This window comes from Rhinatrema bivittatum, chromosome 7, assembly GCF_901001135.1.
Source record: "Rhinatrema bivittatum chromosome 7, aRhiBiv1.1, whole genome shotgun sequence".
Classification (NCBI taxonomy): Eukaryota; Metazoa; Chordata; class Amphibia; order Gymnophiona; family Rhinatrematidae; genus Rhinatrema; species Rhinatrema bivittatum.
The window spans coordinates 67911524-67931090 of record NC_042621.1 but is presented as its reverse complement, the minus strand read 5'-3'; the positions used below and the strand labels follow the sequence as shown (position 1 = coordinate 67931090).

Sequence of the window (19567 nt, the reverse complement as noted above, 5' to 3'; positions counted from 1 at the left end):
TTCTCCCGGAACCCTCCGAGAGAGGCCCGATGGTGGAGAAGGGTAACGCTGGCTTTCTTAACCAATCTTTCTGCCTCCTTTGTCTTCTGATGTCTTACTGTGTGAATTATTAAGAGCCGTGTCGGGGAGTCTACATTGCATTGTGGACCTTTCCTCCAGGAACTTACCTAAACCCTTGTTAAACCCAGCTATGACAGTAACGTTTTAATAGCCGCGCGGGAATACGCGTACACACACATGGCGGTTCATGCGAGTGGATGCGGCCATTTTATAGTACATGCACATATGATATAAAAGCAGCTGTGCGCACAATTTTAGATGGATGCTTGCTCGTGCAAGCCAATGCCGGCTCTACCACGTAAGTGAAGGGATTTTACTTGTTATGGGAGCCGACGGAATTACCAGTTTCCTCAGTCCGTTCCCAGTTCACCCAGGTAAAATCTCCCGACTTCCTAACCCCCCCCCCCCCTGCTGCGCGCACAAATGTTCCCTCGCATGTACTTTCTAAAATCTGCCCCTCGGTGTTAAATATTCAAAAGACAGAAGTTGTTATTTCCACTAGATTCTCAAATGTTGATAATCCCGCTGAATTTATTTTTGAAGGGTGTCATCTTCCCATAAAAACCAAAGTCCATAATCTGGGGGTTATGTTCAGTACTGAACTCTCTATGCAACCACATGTAAAATTAGTAGTCAAGTCCGCAATTACGAAACTATGATTATTATTATTATGTAGGCTAAAATCATTATTAGACCCCTCAGATTTTTGCACTGCGCTTTGCAATATCTTATTTTCCCTTCAACTGATTACTGCAATTCTTTGGGTTTTTTTGGCCAACTTGCTGCGAACACTACAAAACAGAGCAGCACAACTCTTAACTAATTCTTCACCTTAAGAGCACATCAATCATGTAGTATTTAATTTGCACTGGCTTCCAATCCAGTTACATTCAAAATATAAAAGTGCTCACTTTGATTCACAAATTAATCTATGATACAGCACTAGCAGGGATTAACTCATTTCTTCGGCTACCCAAGCCATCTAGGTCCTTAAGATTGACAAAGTTCCTACCTTAAAACAGCACAGTTAGCTGAAGTTCGTGAATGGGCATTTTCTGTTGCAGAACCCATTATATGGAAAGCTCTTTCCAAATCTGTGTATCTACAGTCTGATTTAACATCATTTAAAAAGGCATCAAAATTTGGTTTTACACACGTAACTGCACTTTACCTGTGTGAGTGGGATTTTGAAAATTGCTACAATATATGCCACTGAATTGTCCATAGGTTTTACTCATGTAAAGTTCACTTACAAATAAATTTTCAGAGGGCCATGCGCGTAAAAAAAACCAACAACAGGGGTTAGGCTCATGGCCAGGTCTCATGTGCGCCAGAATGGGCCCAGTCACGCGCATAACCCCTGAAATGCGCAGAAGTGCTGGGCCCTGAAAAAGGGGCGGGCCGGGCCATGGTCTGGGCGGGGATGGGCAGGGCGAGGCAGAGGCCGGACGGGACAGCGGCCATTATCCGCTGTCCCAGGGAAGCGTGCGCCGGCGCCAGCTGGCGGGCGGAAAATACTTCTGCTCCAGAGATAGCTAGGTAGGGGTTAAGGGTCGGGGTAGAGAGGGGAAGGGGAAGGAAGGTTAGGCAGGGCGTAGGGAACTGGAAAAAAGACCGAGCGCTTCGCCGTGCGTAATTTTAAATTTCCCTTCCCCCCCCCCTGCGCGTGCGAGTCGCAGTCTGCCTGCACATGTGCACGAGGATGTTAAAGTCTGGTGCACGTGTGCGTGCGGACATTGGGTATTGTAACACGCGCACCAGTGCGCGCACGTTATACAGTCGGCGCATCTGTGTGCGTGCGCCGGGAACTGTGCGTAAATGGATGCTCACGTGCGGTTTTGAAAATCGATCCTTTAATGACTTTCAGATACTTGAAAGGTTTTAATGATCCAAAGACAACGACAAACCTGTTCCGTAGGAAAAAAATCAGCAGAACCAGGGGTCACGATTTGAAGCTCCAGGGAGGAAGATTCAGAACCAATGTCAGGAAGTATTTCTTCACGGAGAAGGTGGTGGATGCCTGGAATGCCCTTCCGGAGGATGTGGTGAAGACCAGAACTGTGAAGGACTTCAAAGGGGCGTGGGATAAACACTGTGGATCCATAAAGTCAAGAGGCCGCCAATGAAGAGTGGGTGACTCACCAGAATGACGGCTACACATGCTTACTGTGACTCCAACATCGCTCTAAGCTTCAACAGCAAGAGGAAATGTGGAAAAATGGATTTACACTCACAAAGAGGGGAGTAGCTGGCTTGTTACGGCGGTTACTACCCCAAACCAAATAAGCCTGATGCTTCACCTTCAATGCATATACAGCATAGTTCTCTGCTTCAACGGCAGGGGAGAAGAAAAAAGGGTTCGCACTCACAAAGCGGGGAGTAGCTGGCTTGTTACGGCGGTTACTACCCCAAACCAAATGTGTCTGATACTTCACTTTCGATGCATATCCAGCATGGCTTTCTGCTTCAACGGCATGGGAGAAAAAAACAACCAATAAGGACTGTATAACATAGTATGGGTAAAACAAATAAGCATGGGTGTAGCTTGCTTATTACGGCGGTTACTACCCCTACTACCCCTAACTAATCAAGCTAGATATTTCAAGGGTGGGGGTGGAAGGGAAATAGAACCAAGAGCTAAGAGAAACAGATAAGTATGAGAGAAAAAATGTGTGAAGCTTGCTGGGCAGACTGGATGGGCCGTTTGGTCTTCTTCTGCCGTCATTTCTATGTTTCTATGTTTCTATAATGCAGATAATGGCTTTCGGGAATTGCTACAATAGTATTTTACCTTTATATTTGCAAATCCTTTGAAAATTCACCAGTTTATCTTTTATTTGATATTTTTGTAAGTCCTCAGCAGAACATCTGAGACTCAGTTTGTTTTTCATTTTACTGTACATTATTTATGTCTTTGTTTACATTTTACAAGTGTTTTATTGTACTTTGCCTCAGTCTGTTTTGTAAAGGCAAGTAATAAATAAATGAATAAATAAAATAAAATAAAGTATAACAGATTTGTAGGGCACAACTTCCATTTGCAAAATCAATATTGGCTCTGCCCCATCAGTCTGTGTTTATGGCCAGTAATTTCGTTCTTCAGAATAGCTTCTACCATTTTGCCCAGCTCATCATTTTGTAGTTTCCTGGATCACCCCTGAAGCCCTTTTTAAAAAATGGGTGTTACACTGGCAACCCCCCTGTCTTCAGGTACTGTAGCTGATTTCAAAGAGAAGTTAGAGATTACTCAATAAATCTGCAATTTCATTTTTAAGTTCTTTCAGAAGTCTGGACAAGTCACCATCTGGTCCTAGTGATTTGTAACTTTAGTTTGTTGACTTGCTCCATTACATCTCCCCAGTTCACCGTGATTTGCTTCAGTTCTTCTGAATCATCACCCTCAAAGAGTGTATCTGGCATGGGTATCTCCCCAACACCCTCCTGAGTAAAGACCAAAGCAAAGAATTCATTTAGTTTGACTAATATTGCCAGGCCTTGATTTGTCAAAAGGCACACTAGGCCTGGGCTCAGGATGGAAAAAACTGTGTGTGTGTGTGTGTGTGGGAGGGGGCTGGGGGCAGCAGGCTGGCTGAAGATTTGCTACCTTCCAGCTCTGCTGGGCAAAGAACAGCCCTCTGCTTCCTTACCCAACGCCCTCCCCTCCCGGGCAGCATGCCGGGAGCAGGAGAGGAGAGGTTGAGCTTGGAGCAGACACAGCAAAGGTACATCATTCTGAGGACGTTAGGAGTGACTGAGCAGGGAATCACTGAGGGACGAGAGGAGATCAGCTAGGGCACTATAGATCTGTGTGAGAAAGAGAGGGGAATAGGGTAAGATGCAGTGCTTTTGCATGTAAGAGAGAAGGGACGACAACATCCTAAAGGCTTTATCTTCTCTGAGCACCCCTTTTACCCCTCGCTAACCAGGGGTTGATCTGAATTTTTCACAGACTTCTTCCTTCGAATATACTTGAAAAATATTTTATTTTTTAGGTTTTGCCCGTTTGGCAAGCTTCTCTTGAAATTCTTTTTTCGATTACTTTATTAAGGCTTTACATCTGACTTGCTTACACTCTTTCCTAATTTCTTCAATTGGATCTATCTTCCAGTTGATGTCTTTTTGGTTTAGATTAGATCTTGAGTATTTCCTTTTCATAGGATTTGATCTAGAGAATTCCCCTTTCTTGTTGGTTCCAGGTGCATCTGCTTCGTGAAGCAATCATTTAATGCAGCTAGAAACTTTACTTCCCTCGCATGTCCCAATCAGATATTTGCCCGATCAATTTTGGAATAATTAAAATCTCCTGCCATTATTATTGTGTTGCCTAAATCGTTAGCTCTCCTAAATTTCTATTAGCACTTCTCTTTATCCTGACCAGGTGGACAGTAGTATATCCCCACCACACATGGAATTTCTATCCATAGAGATTTCACAATGCATTTTGTTACTGCTGTTCTTTTATCTTATTTTACTCTAGGCCATCCTTAAAATATAGAGTCACTTCTCCACCAATTTGACCTGGCTTATCTTTTTGATATAATTTGTACCCTGGTATTGTTAGGATCAATAAGTGAGTGAACCCTTTGGCCAAGGTAAGAGGTGGAATCACCCAGGGGGAGGAGCCCCATGTAGCTGTGGAATGGAGATACAGCAGACGTAGAGGTGGAGACGTGGAGGGTGAGCCCTGGAGGTGGGCCACGGAATGGCAGCAACTGCTGACATCTGTCTTGCTTGAGACAAGGGTCAAAGGAGGAGGTGGCAATACCCGAGGAGTGGGAGTGCCGAGAATTACAGTCACTGTAACACACTGAATCAGCAGTGGAGAATGCAGGGAGGTTCCTTGGTGGAAGAACACGGCAATGATCTGTAGAGCGGAGTGCCCCGGCGAAGGTTCTTCAGATGATACACGGCACAGGTCCGTAGCGCAGGGGGTAACCCGGAAGTAAGTCCTCACGGCAATGGTCCTCAGAGCCGGGTATCCCAGCGAGGGTTCCACAGATGATATCACCGAGTGGGTCCGCGGAGCAGGGAGAACCCAGAAGGGAGTCCTCACGGCAATGATCCAAAGAGTGGGGTACACCGGTAGGGATTCCCAAGTAGCAATCAAGGCACAGATCCAGCAGTGGTACAGCGACAAGAAGAAGGCAGAAGTCCCATAGAAGCCTTAGGAGAAGGCAAGCTGGAAGCCGAGTGAAAGGCCCTCTGAGGAGCAGATAGCCAAGAGATGAGGGGGACCCTCGAGGAGCAGGTACCCAATAGTCTCACACCATGGAAGCAAACCGGAACAAGCAGAGTAGAAGATGGAACCAACTGCAAGTGAACTCGTTGCCAAGTCGCCAGCTGTCTCGGCAGGCTGGATTAAGTATGAGAGCAGAGTGATGTCATTTGGTAGGGACGCCCCTGAGGTTCCCGCCATGACGTGGTTAAAGATGGTTGGGAAGGGCAAGCACGTGCCTATGGAACCCCACGGGTAAGATGGCAGTTGAGAGCTTCCACGCTGCTCAGATAGGCCTGGGAACGGAGGCCAGAAGGCCGGTGGTAGCTGGCTGAAGCCGCAAGTTCGCCCAGTGGGGCCAAGGTTGTGAAAAGAGAGGAGAGCAATGGCGGCTGCAGCTGTCTGTGGCCGCGGAGCGTAACAGATATCACAGTGCTCCATTGGTTATTCTCCTTCCACCAGATGTCTTGCATGCCTATTATGTCTACATTTTCATTCAGTGCCATTCATTCTAATTCACCAGTCTTATTTTTTAGACTTCTGCATATACATACAGACAATTTCAAAGTCTATATTTTTAAATGTTATTTGCAGTCTGCCTAGCAGTTGAAATAGGTAATTTGGAAACATTTATCTCTTTCTGCTCTTTATTTAAATGCACCTGGGCTACTTCTGCCTCTGTTGCAACCTCTCTATTGGGATATTATGACTTCCCCGTTATGTTAGTATCCTTTGAAGATACATTCTGAACAATGTGCTCCTCAGTGATTGTCATCTGTCCCCTATGATCTAGTTTAAAAGCTGCTCTCTCTCTTTTTAAATGTTAGCAACAGCAACCAAGTTACATCCTGGTTAAGATGGACCCCCTCTTTTTTTGGAACAGGCTTTCCCTTCCTCCAAATGTTGGCCAACTGCTAAGAAATCTAAAGCCCTCTTTCCAACACCATCGTCTCATCCACGCACGGAGACTCTGGCACGCTGCCTGCCTCTATGGTCCTGCACGTGGAATGGATAGCATTTCTGAGAATGTTACCCTGGGGGTACTGGGTTTCAGCTTTCTATCTAAAAGCCTTAATTTGGCTTTCAGAACCTCCCTCCTTCAGCTTCCTTTATAGTTGGTGTCCATATGTGCCACAATAGCCAGTTCCTCCTCAACACCATCTAAAATTCTATCTAGGCAGGCAAGTTCCCAAGGGATCCTCCTGCCCAGCAGCCACCCAGTTATCTACATACCTAATGACTGAATCCTTATCTACAGTGGTCATCCTAATCCCTCCCTCCTGGGTAAGCAGGAACTATATTTGTTGTTGTTTGTTTGTTTTAAGCCTCTTTGTGCCTTTTCACTTTAACTCTGCAGAGACCAAATAGCTCAGCCTAACCTTTGGATTTGAAACTAATTGAGCAAAGAGCATTTATTGCCCTTGACGCTCAAGAATATTTCTTTCCAGAGCTGTGCCTGTTAATGGAGAAGAACGTTTCCAAGGGACCTGTTTAAGGGGGGACCTCTTAGAGCATACAGGACGGTATTGTAAAACCCTCTTTCTTATCCTGTGATGTAGGCAGCAGTGCATGTAAGGATAGGCAGCAATCCAAATGTAAGAATCTACAGTTGCTAGCAGATTGTAAAGGACATGAAAAATGTTTTGATAAACACTCCTATGTTGTAGTGAATGAAAAATAAAGTTGTTTGATTTTGGGAAGGAGCACGTTAATTTTAGAGTCTGGCTTTTGTAGACATTCAGATAAGATGCAAGACACTTTACACAAAATGCATGAAACAATTTCTTTCTGATAGTTAACTGGTATATGAAAATACCTGAGGGGGGAATATAAAATAGACTTTACAGTATAGCAGCGGTTCCTCAACTAAAGGTCGTGACCCAAAATGGGGCTGCATAATAATCAACGGAGTTGCACAATCATGTGGCCGGCTGACATGAGGAGGACACAAAACAGGGGCCCAGGTACAATCACCATTGCCTCTTGTCGTATAAGCAGCCTATGACGGATTTAGGATTTTGGTGCCCCTAGTTACTGTTGGTGCTGTCACTCCCCTGTCTACCCCCCATCTTCTCTTCTCTCACCCCCTGAAGCTGGACAAGGCACAGTCCCCTAGTTTTCTGTGGCAGCACAGAGGCAGATCCTGTGGCAACAATTAAAATATTCTGAAGCAAATTGGCAAACATTTCCATTTTTACATTAAATTTTAAAAAATAGTCTTACACTATAATTATTTAGTATAATTTATTTTATTTGTATTGGGTCAAGAAAAGTAATCTCAAGTATCAGAACAGGCAGGAGACGTCAGGGATGGGGAAAGGAAGGATCAAGATTGGAGAAAGGGGGAGGAGGGACAGGAAAGAGGACCAGGAATGGAGAAGTTGGGAGATGGAGAAGATTAGGAATCTGGGATGGGGAAGAGTAGGGAGAGAGAGAGAAAGAGAAACTCTTGGATAGAGGAAGAGGAGGGAGTAGAAGGGTTGAGGGGTGGGTTCCAGAATATAGGAGAAGGGAGAGAAAGGAAGGGAGGTTCCAGGATCTTCTGGGGAGAAGAGGGAGTTCTCCTTAGTCTTGCTCCTTCTTGTATCCCCTCTCTAACATGCTACCCAATATGACTTATACACACACACACTTGACACAATCCCATTCTGTCTCTCACACACGAACACTGAGCCCCCTACCCTTGTTCCCCTTCCCCTCTTTCTCACACACAGACGTATGCCCCCCCAGCCGATCCTCCTTTCATCCTCCAGCCTTTCTTCCCACCCTCCAATGACCTCTTCTCATCCCTCCTAATCTCTCCAAAATGATCCCCCTTTGCTCTACCTGCTACAGGCTCTCCTGTTCCCTGCATGCTGTCTGGAGGGGAGGGGATGGATCAGGAAGCAGAGGGCTGTTCTCTGCTGAGTGAGATTCAGCACAGCTGAAAGGCAGCAACTCTTCAGCCAGCCTGCTATCCCCCCAAATTTCTGCTGCCTTAGCCACAGGCCTAGTGTGCCAAATCTAGTGTGCCCTCTGCTGCATAGACGCCAAATCTGGGCGTCTATGCAGCAGAGGGCACTCTAGTTATCCGGAATGTTCAGGTTCGGTGATAGATACCCTCTTGGGTATAATTTGTTGGCTGTGCAACTCTCACTTAAGTGGGTGCTGGTGAACATACTAAAAGTCGGTTAATATCTGCCGGTTCTTCCAAATATTCTATACCCATTTTCTGGTGTTGAAAATGAGCTTCTACTGCTATCGATGTGCAAGGGCTTGCATGAGTGTTCACGTCTTGATCAGTGAGTCCAGTATGATCAGCCAGCACTCAGAGAGCAGGGCCATGCTTAGAAATCAAAGCAACACGTTCACTTGCAGCCAAGGCTATTGTTGGTCACATTCAAGAATTTGATGTGGAACAGCCCAGTAGCTGGGACTCTTTTGTAGAAAGACTAGGGATGTGCACAGACAAAATTTCACGTCTGATGACTTCAAGGCACTGTGCAAAGAAACCTCATTAGGGCTGTCCCCACTGAACCTTGCTAACCGCAGGAAAGTGGCCTGGCAGAGCTGATGGTGCAGTCAAAAAAAAGATGCATTAGAGAGAATCATTGAAGGAGATTGGCCTACTAGCTCTGCCCAATTCCTTATCCAACTACAAGGATCAGTCCAGCAGACCTCCTTATGGGACACAGCCTGACAATACGCTTAAGTCTTGTCTTAATTCAGACATTTATTTATTTTAAAACATTTGTTACCCACCCTTCCTGCGTTCAGGGTGGGGTACAACAAAAAAAACATACATAATTGTTGAAACATAAAAGAATATACAACAAGATGTAATCCAGAGTGAGTGAATATTATGAGTGATAGAATGCACAATTGTTGCCAGCTTATATTGTATTCAAAATGATATAGGGAGCAGGCATAGGGATTCTAAAATGGGTGTAATATGCTCATGAATTAGTATTCCTGTCAATAGTATAGCAGCTGAGATCTGAATAATTTGTACTGGATGTATAGTACTTATGCCTAGGTGAGGCCCAGGCTTCGGGCCTAGGCCTAGACTCGATTGGCAATTCTTTTTTAAATAGGTTTTCAAAACAAAATGAGGTTCAGATAAAATTTCATCAGAATTTAATTAATTCCCTTTTGAAAATGATACGAAACGGTATGGGAAATTTTGTCTCATTTCCTATTTCATTTCTCCCAAATGCCCATCCCTAGTAGATAAAGATCTAATCTGCCCAGTTTTCTTCCTGTGGCAATGCAATAGACCTCGGCTGAGCTTCAGCTTCTACTTCACAACTAGAGAACCTCTATGCTTATCCCATGTTCTCTCATATTCTGTTAAGTTTTTGTCTCCACTACATCCACTGGGGAGCCTGTTCTTTGTACCCACTATCCTTTCTGTGGCTTAACCCTAGCCATGACTGTTCCTTTATTCTCTTATGTTCCTTACACAACAGCATTCATCTGCATTGTCATGATAAAGAACTTATTATAATTCTTTCCATGGACCTAAGGATGACAGAAGCTTCTTCCTTGTTACATACACCTTCATATCAACAATGCCTCCATGGGACATTGTGTTCTGTAAATGAAGATAGAAACGTTAAGGGAATTATTTTCTTAGTAAAGGAGCCCACATTGGAATGTAAGTGGAATAATAATAGGAGAAAAACAAGTATGGCATTCAAATGGGATTGTAATCAACATTATCCTATTAGCTAAGCATTTTTTGGAAGCTTGATGTTGCTTCAGTGACTGTTTTTGTAATAAACATATATTTTTTCTTACTTTCAGAAGAAGACCAAAAGAAAAATTATTTGTGTTGACTGAAAAATGCCCAGTAGGACGAGTCAAAACCTTTCTGGATACGATAATAGTGCTTTCAACGATAACGAGGATGTGGAAAACAAAAGAGTTAAGGGACTTTTATATGTAAGTAAAAAAAATTCTAATAACTGTGTGCAACTGGACACAAACTGAAGATATCTTTTTTAAAATTGCCTCTTTAATGAACTTTTTGAGGTAGAACAACTTCTGCTGCCAGTAATAGTCGTCTACAGAGCAAAGATCTAGGCTACTGATTCAACAACATATGAGGAAGAGAAAGAGTGGGATACAAAAATCAATACAAACCAATACAGATCAATAACGAATAAATATTGGCTTCAAACTGTTTCCTCAGATCCAATTTATACCTATGGAAAAAAACCAAAAAAAACCTTCAGAGGAACCATAGTTGCAGCCGTGTGATCTGGAACAAATCTTTTCCATTCAAAAGATTCAAAAACATCATTTTCAACACAGTGCATAGAAATTCAGGTCTTTTCATTCAGGGTTTGAAAATGATTGTAAAAATGGTTTGATGGATTCGCTCCAGCTTGGTTGTGAGCGCCAGTGTGAAAATGCAAGAATCTACATACATGAGCCCGTCAGTGTCAGTGCCCTGTTAAACATGGGTATTAGCTAACGCCCATGTTATAGGGGGTGTCATGTTATATGCATGTGCACTAGTATTACTGAATGGGGGGCTGAAGAGGCTCAGAGCCATTTTCTGTTTTTGGGGGGTGAGGGGGAATATGAGAGAAAGGGGGGGGGGAGTCTGCATTCAGAGGCCAGTTCTGATTTCAGGAAGGTGTGGGGGAGAGGGCACGGGAAGGCCTGGAGACCAGTTTTTCTTTCAGGGTGGGGGGACTAGAGCAGGGGCGAAGCAACTCCAGTCTTGGATTGCCACAAGCCGGTCTGGTTTTCAGGATATCCACAAGAAATAGGCATGAGATATATTTGCCTACGTTGAAGGGTGTCCATGCAGCTATGTCTCATGCATATTCATTGTGGATATGCTGAAAATCAGACCTATCTGTGGCACTCCCGGACCAGAGCTGCCTATCCCTGGGGTAGAGGGAAGCGCCCAGAAGGCCCAGTTAGTATTGGGTGGGAGGGGGAATAGGACAGCCCTGTATGGCCCATTCAGTTTCTTGGGGAGTGAGGGGATACGGGGAGGGCTTGGACAGCTTATTTGAGGGGGATGGGCTTTCCTCACTTTCACTTTGGGCGGGTTAAAGAAGGGAAAGCTGATCGGCAGAGTGCAGCCTGCGTCCCATGGACTGCACGTCCTTTAACATATTAAGCATGTTATTAGTTTGGTACATCGGGCGTTAAAACCATCAGGTAACTAAATGTTATTATACGAGTTTTTAATGCTGTTTAGCATGTAGATCCTATAGATTGTTAGAAGCTGAGGGATGAGGGAGAAGGATGAACATATTTAATTGTATATTGCTTCATAACTTTGGAAATACCGACGCGGTTATAAATTTCATTCTTTCAAGTGTTTTTCAAGGACAAAATAATCATTCAGCATCAATGTATTTCCACTCCACGTTCCATCTTCTTTGTTTTTTTTTAATTTTTATTTTAAGAGAAATATTACAGATAATAATGATATACCATGGTACCTGCAAAATAATGGAATAGTTGGTGCTTCACCTGATCTTATACCTGAACTAGAAAGACGAGATGAAGAGCACCAGACGCATTTTGAGAAATATCATCCTAGTCTGCAAACAATGATTCCTTTTCGACCAAAACCAAAGTAAGTCATATTTATTTGTAGTGTAGCCATACCTATATATATCTACAGGAAAGATGAGATATATACATATTTGTTACATATGCAAATCTGTAAATCTTATATATATATATATATATATATATATATATATTTCAAATGTGTATGTATATTAGTTACAAGCTATTAAATTAGTTTTGAACCTGCAATTGTGGTAGAGAGCGTGCATAACAACTTTTCAGAATTAAGCAATGTTTATATAGATTTCATTTAAAGTCAGAGAGTGAATGACTTGTCCGGTTCCCTTATCTTCCAGAGGATTGCCCTATGTGAAGGTCACTAACAGGCAGATTTTTAAACGCGTCGCTCGAGCAAAAAACGGCCCCATGCACGCGAATGTGGGCTGCGCGCGAGCAACGCGAATTTTAGGAAGCCGGGAAGTATCCACGTACATGGCTGTGTGTGCACGTCAAGAATAAGGGGGCAGAAAAGGGGCGGGGCAAAGACATAGGGTGCAAAGGTCTGTAGACCCTTGTAATACTGCCTCCCCCATAACCCCACCCTGAGTTGAAAGTGCCCCTCTTACAGTGAGAGATAGAGTCTCAGATTCTCTCTCTCTCTCCCTCCATCCCTTCCCCCCCCCCCCCCCCCCCCCAGCGCCCCGGTCACTCGTGAGTACGCGTGAAAAGGCTCCACACATACGCGCGGCAGGGATATTTTTAAATGACATGCGTGTACTTGCATGTGTGGTATAAAATTAAGCATAGCTTTGCCCGCGTGCCTAATACCCGGGTTTATGTGTGTGTACGTGCGCGGCTTTTAAAATGTACCTGTAAGGGAGCAATTTTAAACACGCAGCCGCAGGTAGTCGCAGCTAACATTCAGAGAGCGATGACCTGCATCGTTTCCATTTGAACATTAGCTACCGTAAAGTGAGTGCATTAAAAGCGCCCCCTGTACTGGGCGGTAGGGGAAAGAGGGAGACTGTTAAAATAGCACTTTTAAAATCCCTAAAATACATGCATGGTTCCTCCCCTCCCCCACTTCCCATCTACACATGCCTCAGGAGCACTTCTGTTTTTTGACCCGGCTAATATTCTATGCGTTTGTGAAAGCACGCGCCATTCTCTGAGCTGGGCAGAGGCGGGGGAGGGACACATCTTCTGACAGGCCGTTTTACTGGGGGTTAAATGACTTTGAAAATTGCCTTCTAGTATGTTACCGACAGCTGTAACAGATTATTTTCCACCACCGATCCATTTTACTTGTGAGCTGAGGCACTTACATGGGGTTCTGTCATTCTCTGTCGCTAGGAGCTTTTCGGTAATATTATGCGCACACAATATATTTCAACTACGTTTTTCTTTAATAAGTAGTGCATCGCGTGGCTGGGCCCGTGGCTCAGTGGCAGCGCTGCATGTTGCCAGGCGGGGGGACTGGGGTTGTTCCCCGGGTCAGCCAGCGCCGGAGTCTTGGCCATTGTTCAACAGTGACACCTGCTGGCCGGACACAAGATGCACGCGTATCGGGTTTTGGAGGGAGCTGTGGTCTGTGCTCTCTGTCCACGGACTGTCATTGCAATGGCTGGCCTAGGTGGTAGTGGGAGGGGGTCACAAATTACAGAAAAAGCCAGATATTTGTGAATGAAAACTCTTGGCACCATAGTCCAACAGAGGCTTGTCCCAATTGGACTAGAAGCCGAAAGAAGCAGGAATAAACTGCTGGGCCAAAAAATACAATAAATTATAAAAATAAGAGTATATCATTAGTAGAAAGGTTTAAGTTTTGTAAATACATTTTATTTTCATTTGTTACCGATAAGCCTGCAGAACTAATTAAAAGGGTTTACTAGTTATTAGACATTAGATATTCAGTTCTTCCTCGTTAAAATAAACACGAGTTCTGATCCAACCCTATAGCTAGACAGGCATACATATGATTAAATTCTTCTTGCTTCCTTGGCCTGAGCTGGCCGAATCAGCCAGTGTATCAGCACGGATAACATTGATAAAATAGTGAGGGCAATTTTCAAAGAATTGATTTATGCATGGAAATTGGCTGGCTGACATGTGACCTCCTTCAATGCAGCTAAAACGACACGCATCCCTCCGCTATGTGCATACATTTGGCTGTACTGAGGTGTCCTCTGCAGCAGGTTTAGGTTGGTTGGACAGAAGAGGAGGGGAGGAAAATGAGAGGCATAGATTGCATTTCCAAAATCTGCGTCCATTGTTTCCATTCATAAAAGCTCCTACACAAAAAGCAGGTCCCGGTGACCACGCTATCTTTTTGCCCGTAGCTAGCTTCAGAGCAAATGAACGCACGCAGTTTCATCTCGAAAATCAGTGCAAACTCTTCAGGTAAAAATCCCCAGGGTGGAGAATCTGAAAATTACGCCTGATGTGACTTGTGCGCCCTGGGCTGTTTATGGAAGGATGTTGGTCAACGCATTAGAATGTCGAAATGTTTTAATCTAAAGCTTAATTCAAACCTCAGCCCTCCTAGGAGAGATGTGAGCGGGTGGGATGGGGGCTGAGTGATGACAGAGACATTCCATTACTTCAGCGGCACAAATGACCCTCAAGAGGTCATGAAATGAGGCTGAAAAAGGGGTAGATTCGAGAGTAACATTAGAAAATATTAATGTGCGTGGAATAGCCTTTGGGAGGAGGTTGTGGGGGCAATAACAGTAGCAGAATGTAAAGAAAGATGGGATAAGCACTTAATATTTCTAGCTGTAAAGAAAAAAACCTGAGATCAGCTGGGGTTTATGGTGTCTAACAGAAAGTCATTTGGGCAGACTAGATAGACCCTACGGTCCCTTATTAATGTAATTTATTTATTATACAAATCGTCGACTTGTGGGGGTACTCAAAGCAAGTTACAGCCCCAATTAAACACAGAATATAAGAAATGTGAACATCATGAGTAGAACAGATATTTTATGAGGAGAATATTGTGATGACACTTATTGTGATGGAATAGCATACAAGGGCTCCCAGGCTGTAAGTAAGGTTTCAACCATAACTAAATTTAGGCTTGCCGGGAAGTATAGAGGAGTTTCATGAATCCCATACTGAAGTAAGGGTCACCTCAAAAAATGAAGGGGGAAAAAATAAAGCAGCTGGGCCCCCCCTCAGAGTCCAACCTGCAGGCGTAAGGGCATTGAAATTTGGCAGGTGAAGGCTTGGTGGAATTGCGAGCCTTTGATCTCCAGGTGGAAAGTCACGAGGTTGGAGGAGAGTCTGGTGTCCTTTGGTTAGGAGTTTTGGAGCATGGGGTGGGGGGGAGGGGCAGGCATCGGATGAAAAGACCTGCTTTTGACTCCTCCTAAGTGCTGTTCGTTGGACGAGTGCCTCATTTCCCGATCTTAAGGCACAGGTTGGTTTCTGAGGGTGAAGACATTTTTTTTTTTTTGTTTTGAAACTAAGAAGGACCCAGGCCATTCAGGAACTTGAAGGTAATACAGAGGGCCCAGAATTGAGTTTCAATAATATATTTATGCACACACACATACTATTTATTATATATTAGCATCAATAAATTACATGTCAAGGTTTTCTGGTAGATTGCATGAAAATCAAAACACTCAAAAAATGCTGAAAACATTTACATTGATTACGCTCTCCTTTTAATATTTAGCTTCTCATTGAGATGGACAGCAGTGAAATAATGAAACAAGTAAGAAGTTATAAGAAAATTATGTTGTTTTTTTTTCTTTTAGACCTTCCTCACCAAATCCTTTGGACGACGCAGGACTTTTCTCATTTGCCACATATTCATGGATTACCTCCATAATGGTCAAAGGATACAGACATCAACTGAATGTAGATAACCTGCCTCCATTATCATCTTATGATAGTTCTGATAAAAATGCAAAAAGGTAATACTGTCATTAATGTACAATAATTTCTCTTTTTTTTTATTTTTATTTTATTCCTTTGGTAATTTTCTCCTTCCCCTTTTGCGCATCCAGATCAATTGGAATGAGCCCCTACTGCAGAACCATGTTTAAGGCTTCTTATTCTAGGTTTTAACTGATGAACACTGATAAAAACAGCTCTGGATGTGAATTAAATAAAAATAGATGTTTATTGGTGTGGCGGACCCCCTGGTCAGCCATTAGATGGCCTTAGGTCCCTACACATTAGGAACTATAACAGCATAGTGGGAATATAATTCCTTTACAGCCCCTCCCAAACTGGATGGCTTTGATTGGTTGTCTCAGGTTAGTTACTTAGGGGCAGATTTTCGAAACGGCGCGCACAGAGTACATTTATGCACGCTACCTAGTGCACACAAATGTACACCCGATTTTATAACATGCGCGCTGCTGCGCGCATGTTATAAAATCCGGGGTTGGCGCACGTAAGGGGGTGCACATTTGTGCACCTTGCGCGCACCGAGCCCTAGGGGAGCCCCGATGGCTTCCCCATTCCCTCCGAGGCCGCTCCGCTAATTAGCTAGAAAATAAACCCCTAAAATAAGAAGCCCTAACCATGATCCTTCATTTATTCACAATTACCCTGGGGAGGGCTTCCTCCCATTTAACCCCCCCACTGTCCTATCTAGCTCAACCATTGTCGTACTACAGTGACCATCTTTCAGTCAAGGGCCACTTGGTAGTTGAACCTTGATTTCCCTTAAGACAGTGCGCAGCAAGGCCACTCAGCCACTGGTTCAGTCCACAGGTTTTCTGGGTAGCATGGAATACTGTATTAAGAGGGATTATTGTTGTGTGAAATATATATAATACCTTCAGTAATACATTTTGCAGCATACAACCTGAAATGGAAAATCATCTGATGGGCAATTTTCAAAGCTATTTATCTAGGTAAATGGACCTAGTTGTAAATTGCCCTCCTTGATTTGCCTAAAAGTAGGTTTGGGCTTCCACAGTGTAAATAGTTTTAGCCAGACACTTACACTAATACTTTATGCTTCCAGAGTGGCTGCCCAGAGCTACACTGGAAGCACCTGAGCTAGGATCACATTGTACTGGGATTCCAGGCCTCCAGACTGGGTACAATTCAGAAGGCTTGGAGTGAGGAGAGTGTGGGTATTGTGGGGGGAGGTGAAGAATTTTATTAAAATTGTCTGGGGAGGGAGGGGGATGGAGAAGGCTGGCTGCAGTATTATCTGGCATTTCCCTTTGGAGGAGTTTGGGAGGCTCAACAAGCAGAGGTTTTAAAAATTTCTGGTGGTGGGGTTTTTTTTTACATATTTTTACGCTGGGGCGTGCCTGCGAAAGCCGGCAGCCATCGCACCACTGCAGTGGTGTAGTTATTCGGTGCGAAACTGGCGGCGCCGCCAGCGATGTCTCCACAGCGTCGGCCCCAGTGCCGCCCCAACTCCTCCTCTTCCGGGGCCGGCTCTGCCCCGATTCCACCCCAATCGCCCTATTGCACGTGAAAAGTCCCTTTTCGCATGCGAAAGCTATTGAAAATGACCCCCATAGTGCCTGATTTATTAAGTGCAAAAATCAGAGGACAACAACAGTTTGCTGCCCCTGGGAGGGAAACAGACAAATCCACACCTAGAAAATGGTCTGGCTTTATATACCACATTGGGGAGCTACCTTCCCACAGCTTTACTATGTTTCCTCACAGAAAAATAAATGGTAGAGATCTGACAGGATTGCCACTTAACCAGATATCTTTTGAAGATATCTGGTTAAGTGGCAGGTTATCCGGCCACTCAAGGCTGGATACCTTTACAAAATCTGGCCAATTAGCTTGAAAGTTATCTGGTATATTCCATGGGACAGTTATCCCATTGAATATCCGGGACAAATTATCTGGCTTATAGCGGCATAACTTGTCTTTGGTCCCAAAGATATTAATTATTCTGACTGTCAATATGTTCAACTGATGAATCCTAGAAACAGGATGTGAATTGCAACAAAGTTTGAAAGGTGGAATTTCCATTTTACAAATAGTTTCAGAAATATTTTATCAGACCTGACATATTTGCCAAACCTTTTGCCAGATACTTTAAAAGGAGAATTTCCCCCAAAAAAAGGCAGAATAGTGATATTCTCCGGTTCTGCGGCATTTCACCAAAAATACAAAAGAGGGTTTCGGAATGTAACCAAAACTAGAAATTTTGCTATTTCTTTCCCACTTTGTCAAAAAACAATTCCCTCTAATTCTAGGGTAGAAAAACTCAAGTACATAATTTTTTAAAACTTTTCCCTCAAAGTCAAACAGCATATTTTCCCTTTATCTGTCAATTTTTGGTCTAGATTGGGTTGAAAGTCTCAGTCATTGTCAGTATCTAGATTTAAGGACAAATAGTGTATGAAAGTCTGTATGTCAGCTGTATGCACAATTTTGAAATATTGCCTTTTTTTTTGCTCTAGGAATTCATTTTTTGCAACTTCACATGGGCACATTTTTTCTTTAAAAAGTTAACAAAAATATAAAAATGTAAAATGTGTGGGGAAAAAAAGGTATGGTTAGCTTTATTTATTAACAAGCCATGTACCTCATTTACTGTGGTTCCATTATTTGTGATGGGAGCTGGTCACTAACAGTGTGTGTTAGTACATATGGTAGGTTTATAAACAGACTACATATAACCTTCAATATGCCCTTTCTGTTACAAGATTTATACTTGCAAAATTTTCTACAGAATATTTTTCCTTTCAGAAGTTGCAGGAAATGAAAAGGGTTAGTTTTCCAATGGCTCTAGCTGGCTAACTGACAGGGTCATTCATCAATTTGCGATACACTGTTTATCGTGTGCGTTACAGCGTTATTGCGCATGATAATGCTGTAATGTATGTGATAACGACGTATCGCAAATTGTGTATGCAAATTTCACATTAATATTAAAGTGGCCGGAGTGTGGGTGGGATAAATGTAAAATAGAAATGGTTAGCGCTTCCTGTGATCCCGGTCACACATTATTGCGGAATTTTATCATGGCAATTGACTACACCTTTTTTCTTGGTGTTAGGGGCAAAAAAATAATTATCAAGCCCAGAATCTCACAGCAAGGTATTATCACAGTGCTTATCGCGTGCGAAAAAAACTCCAAACATAACACACACACCTATCACGCCTTCCTGGACCAATAAAAATGCCTGTTTTTACCAGGTCAACTCTACTAAAGCTATTTTGTTTGTGTGAAGTGTACTTGTAGAGGCATACATGATGCCTTGCTAGGCTCACCGCAGATGAGAACATGTGGAAGAAGAACAACGTGAACAACAGTCAAGGCCACTGCAAGACATTTGATGGAAGTACCAGTACCACAGGCAGAGACTGTAGTATCATAGACTCAGGGCCTGGTCGAGCGTCCGGCACGCAGGTGGCCACAGTGCTGGAGATACAGGGAGTGTATATTTCACCATGCACCTCCTTGCTGGGCATACCAGAGGACTTTGTGGTTAGCAGGTATCGTCTCAGCTCTCAAGCAATCCAGGAATTATATGAAGACATGAATACCTCCAAGGGGATCTGGATCCAGTCACCCAAAGGTACCATGCTGTCCCCGGCCTCACCAAATTCTTGGGTACGCATCATTTCACATCAAGCGACTCCTTCTAAACTACAGTAGGGGTCGGGGGGGGGGGGGGATGTACCAAACCACTTTCTCACGCTATCTCAACCAGGTCATCGAAGCAGTCACTGACTGCATTAATCGCTACTTCAAATTTCCTCTTGAACGTGAGGAGTTGAACTATTGACTGCACTCATGTGACCATCATTCCACCCTGTCAGAGGGAG

General features: G+C 43.7%; 1 protein-coding gene across 3 annotated transcripts in view; it reads left to right on the top strand.

The window, feature by feature from the left end:
- Positions 1-6619: 6619 nt before the first annotated feature.
- The window catches only part of ABCC12 (ATP binding cassette subfamily C member 12), a 158497-nt gene continuing 145549 nt past the window's right edge, over positions 6620-19567 (top strand). For 2 of the 3 annotated variants that reach the window (XM_029608477.1, XM_029608475.1), the window contains exons 1-4: positions 6620-6798; positions 10061-10198; positions 11686-11858; positions 15559-15717. In XM_029608477.1, coding sequence (XP_029464337.1) covers positions 10100-10198; positions 11686-11858; positions 15559-15717 — 431 coding nt within the window. In that variant the 5' untranslated portion in view covers positions 6620-6798; positions 10061-10099. The remainder of the gene's footprint in view (positions 6799-10060; positions 10199-11685; positions 11859-15558; positions 15718-19567) is intronic. The other variant, XM_029608476.1, reaches the window with a different exon arrangement.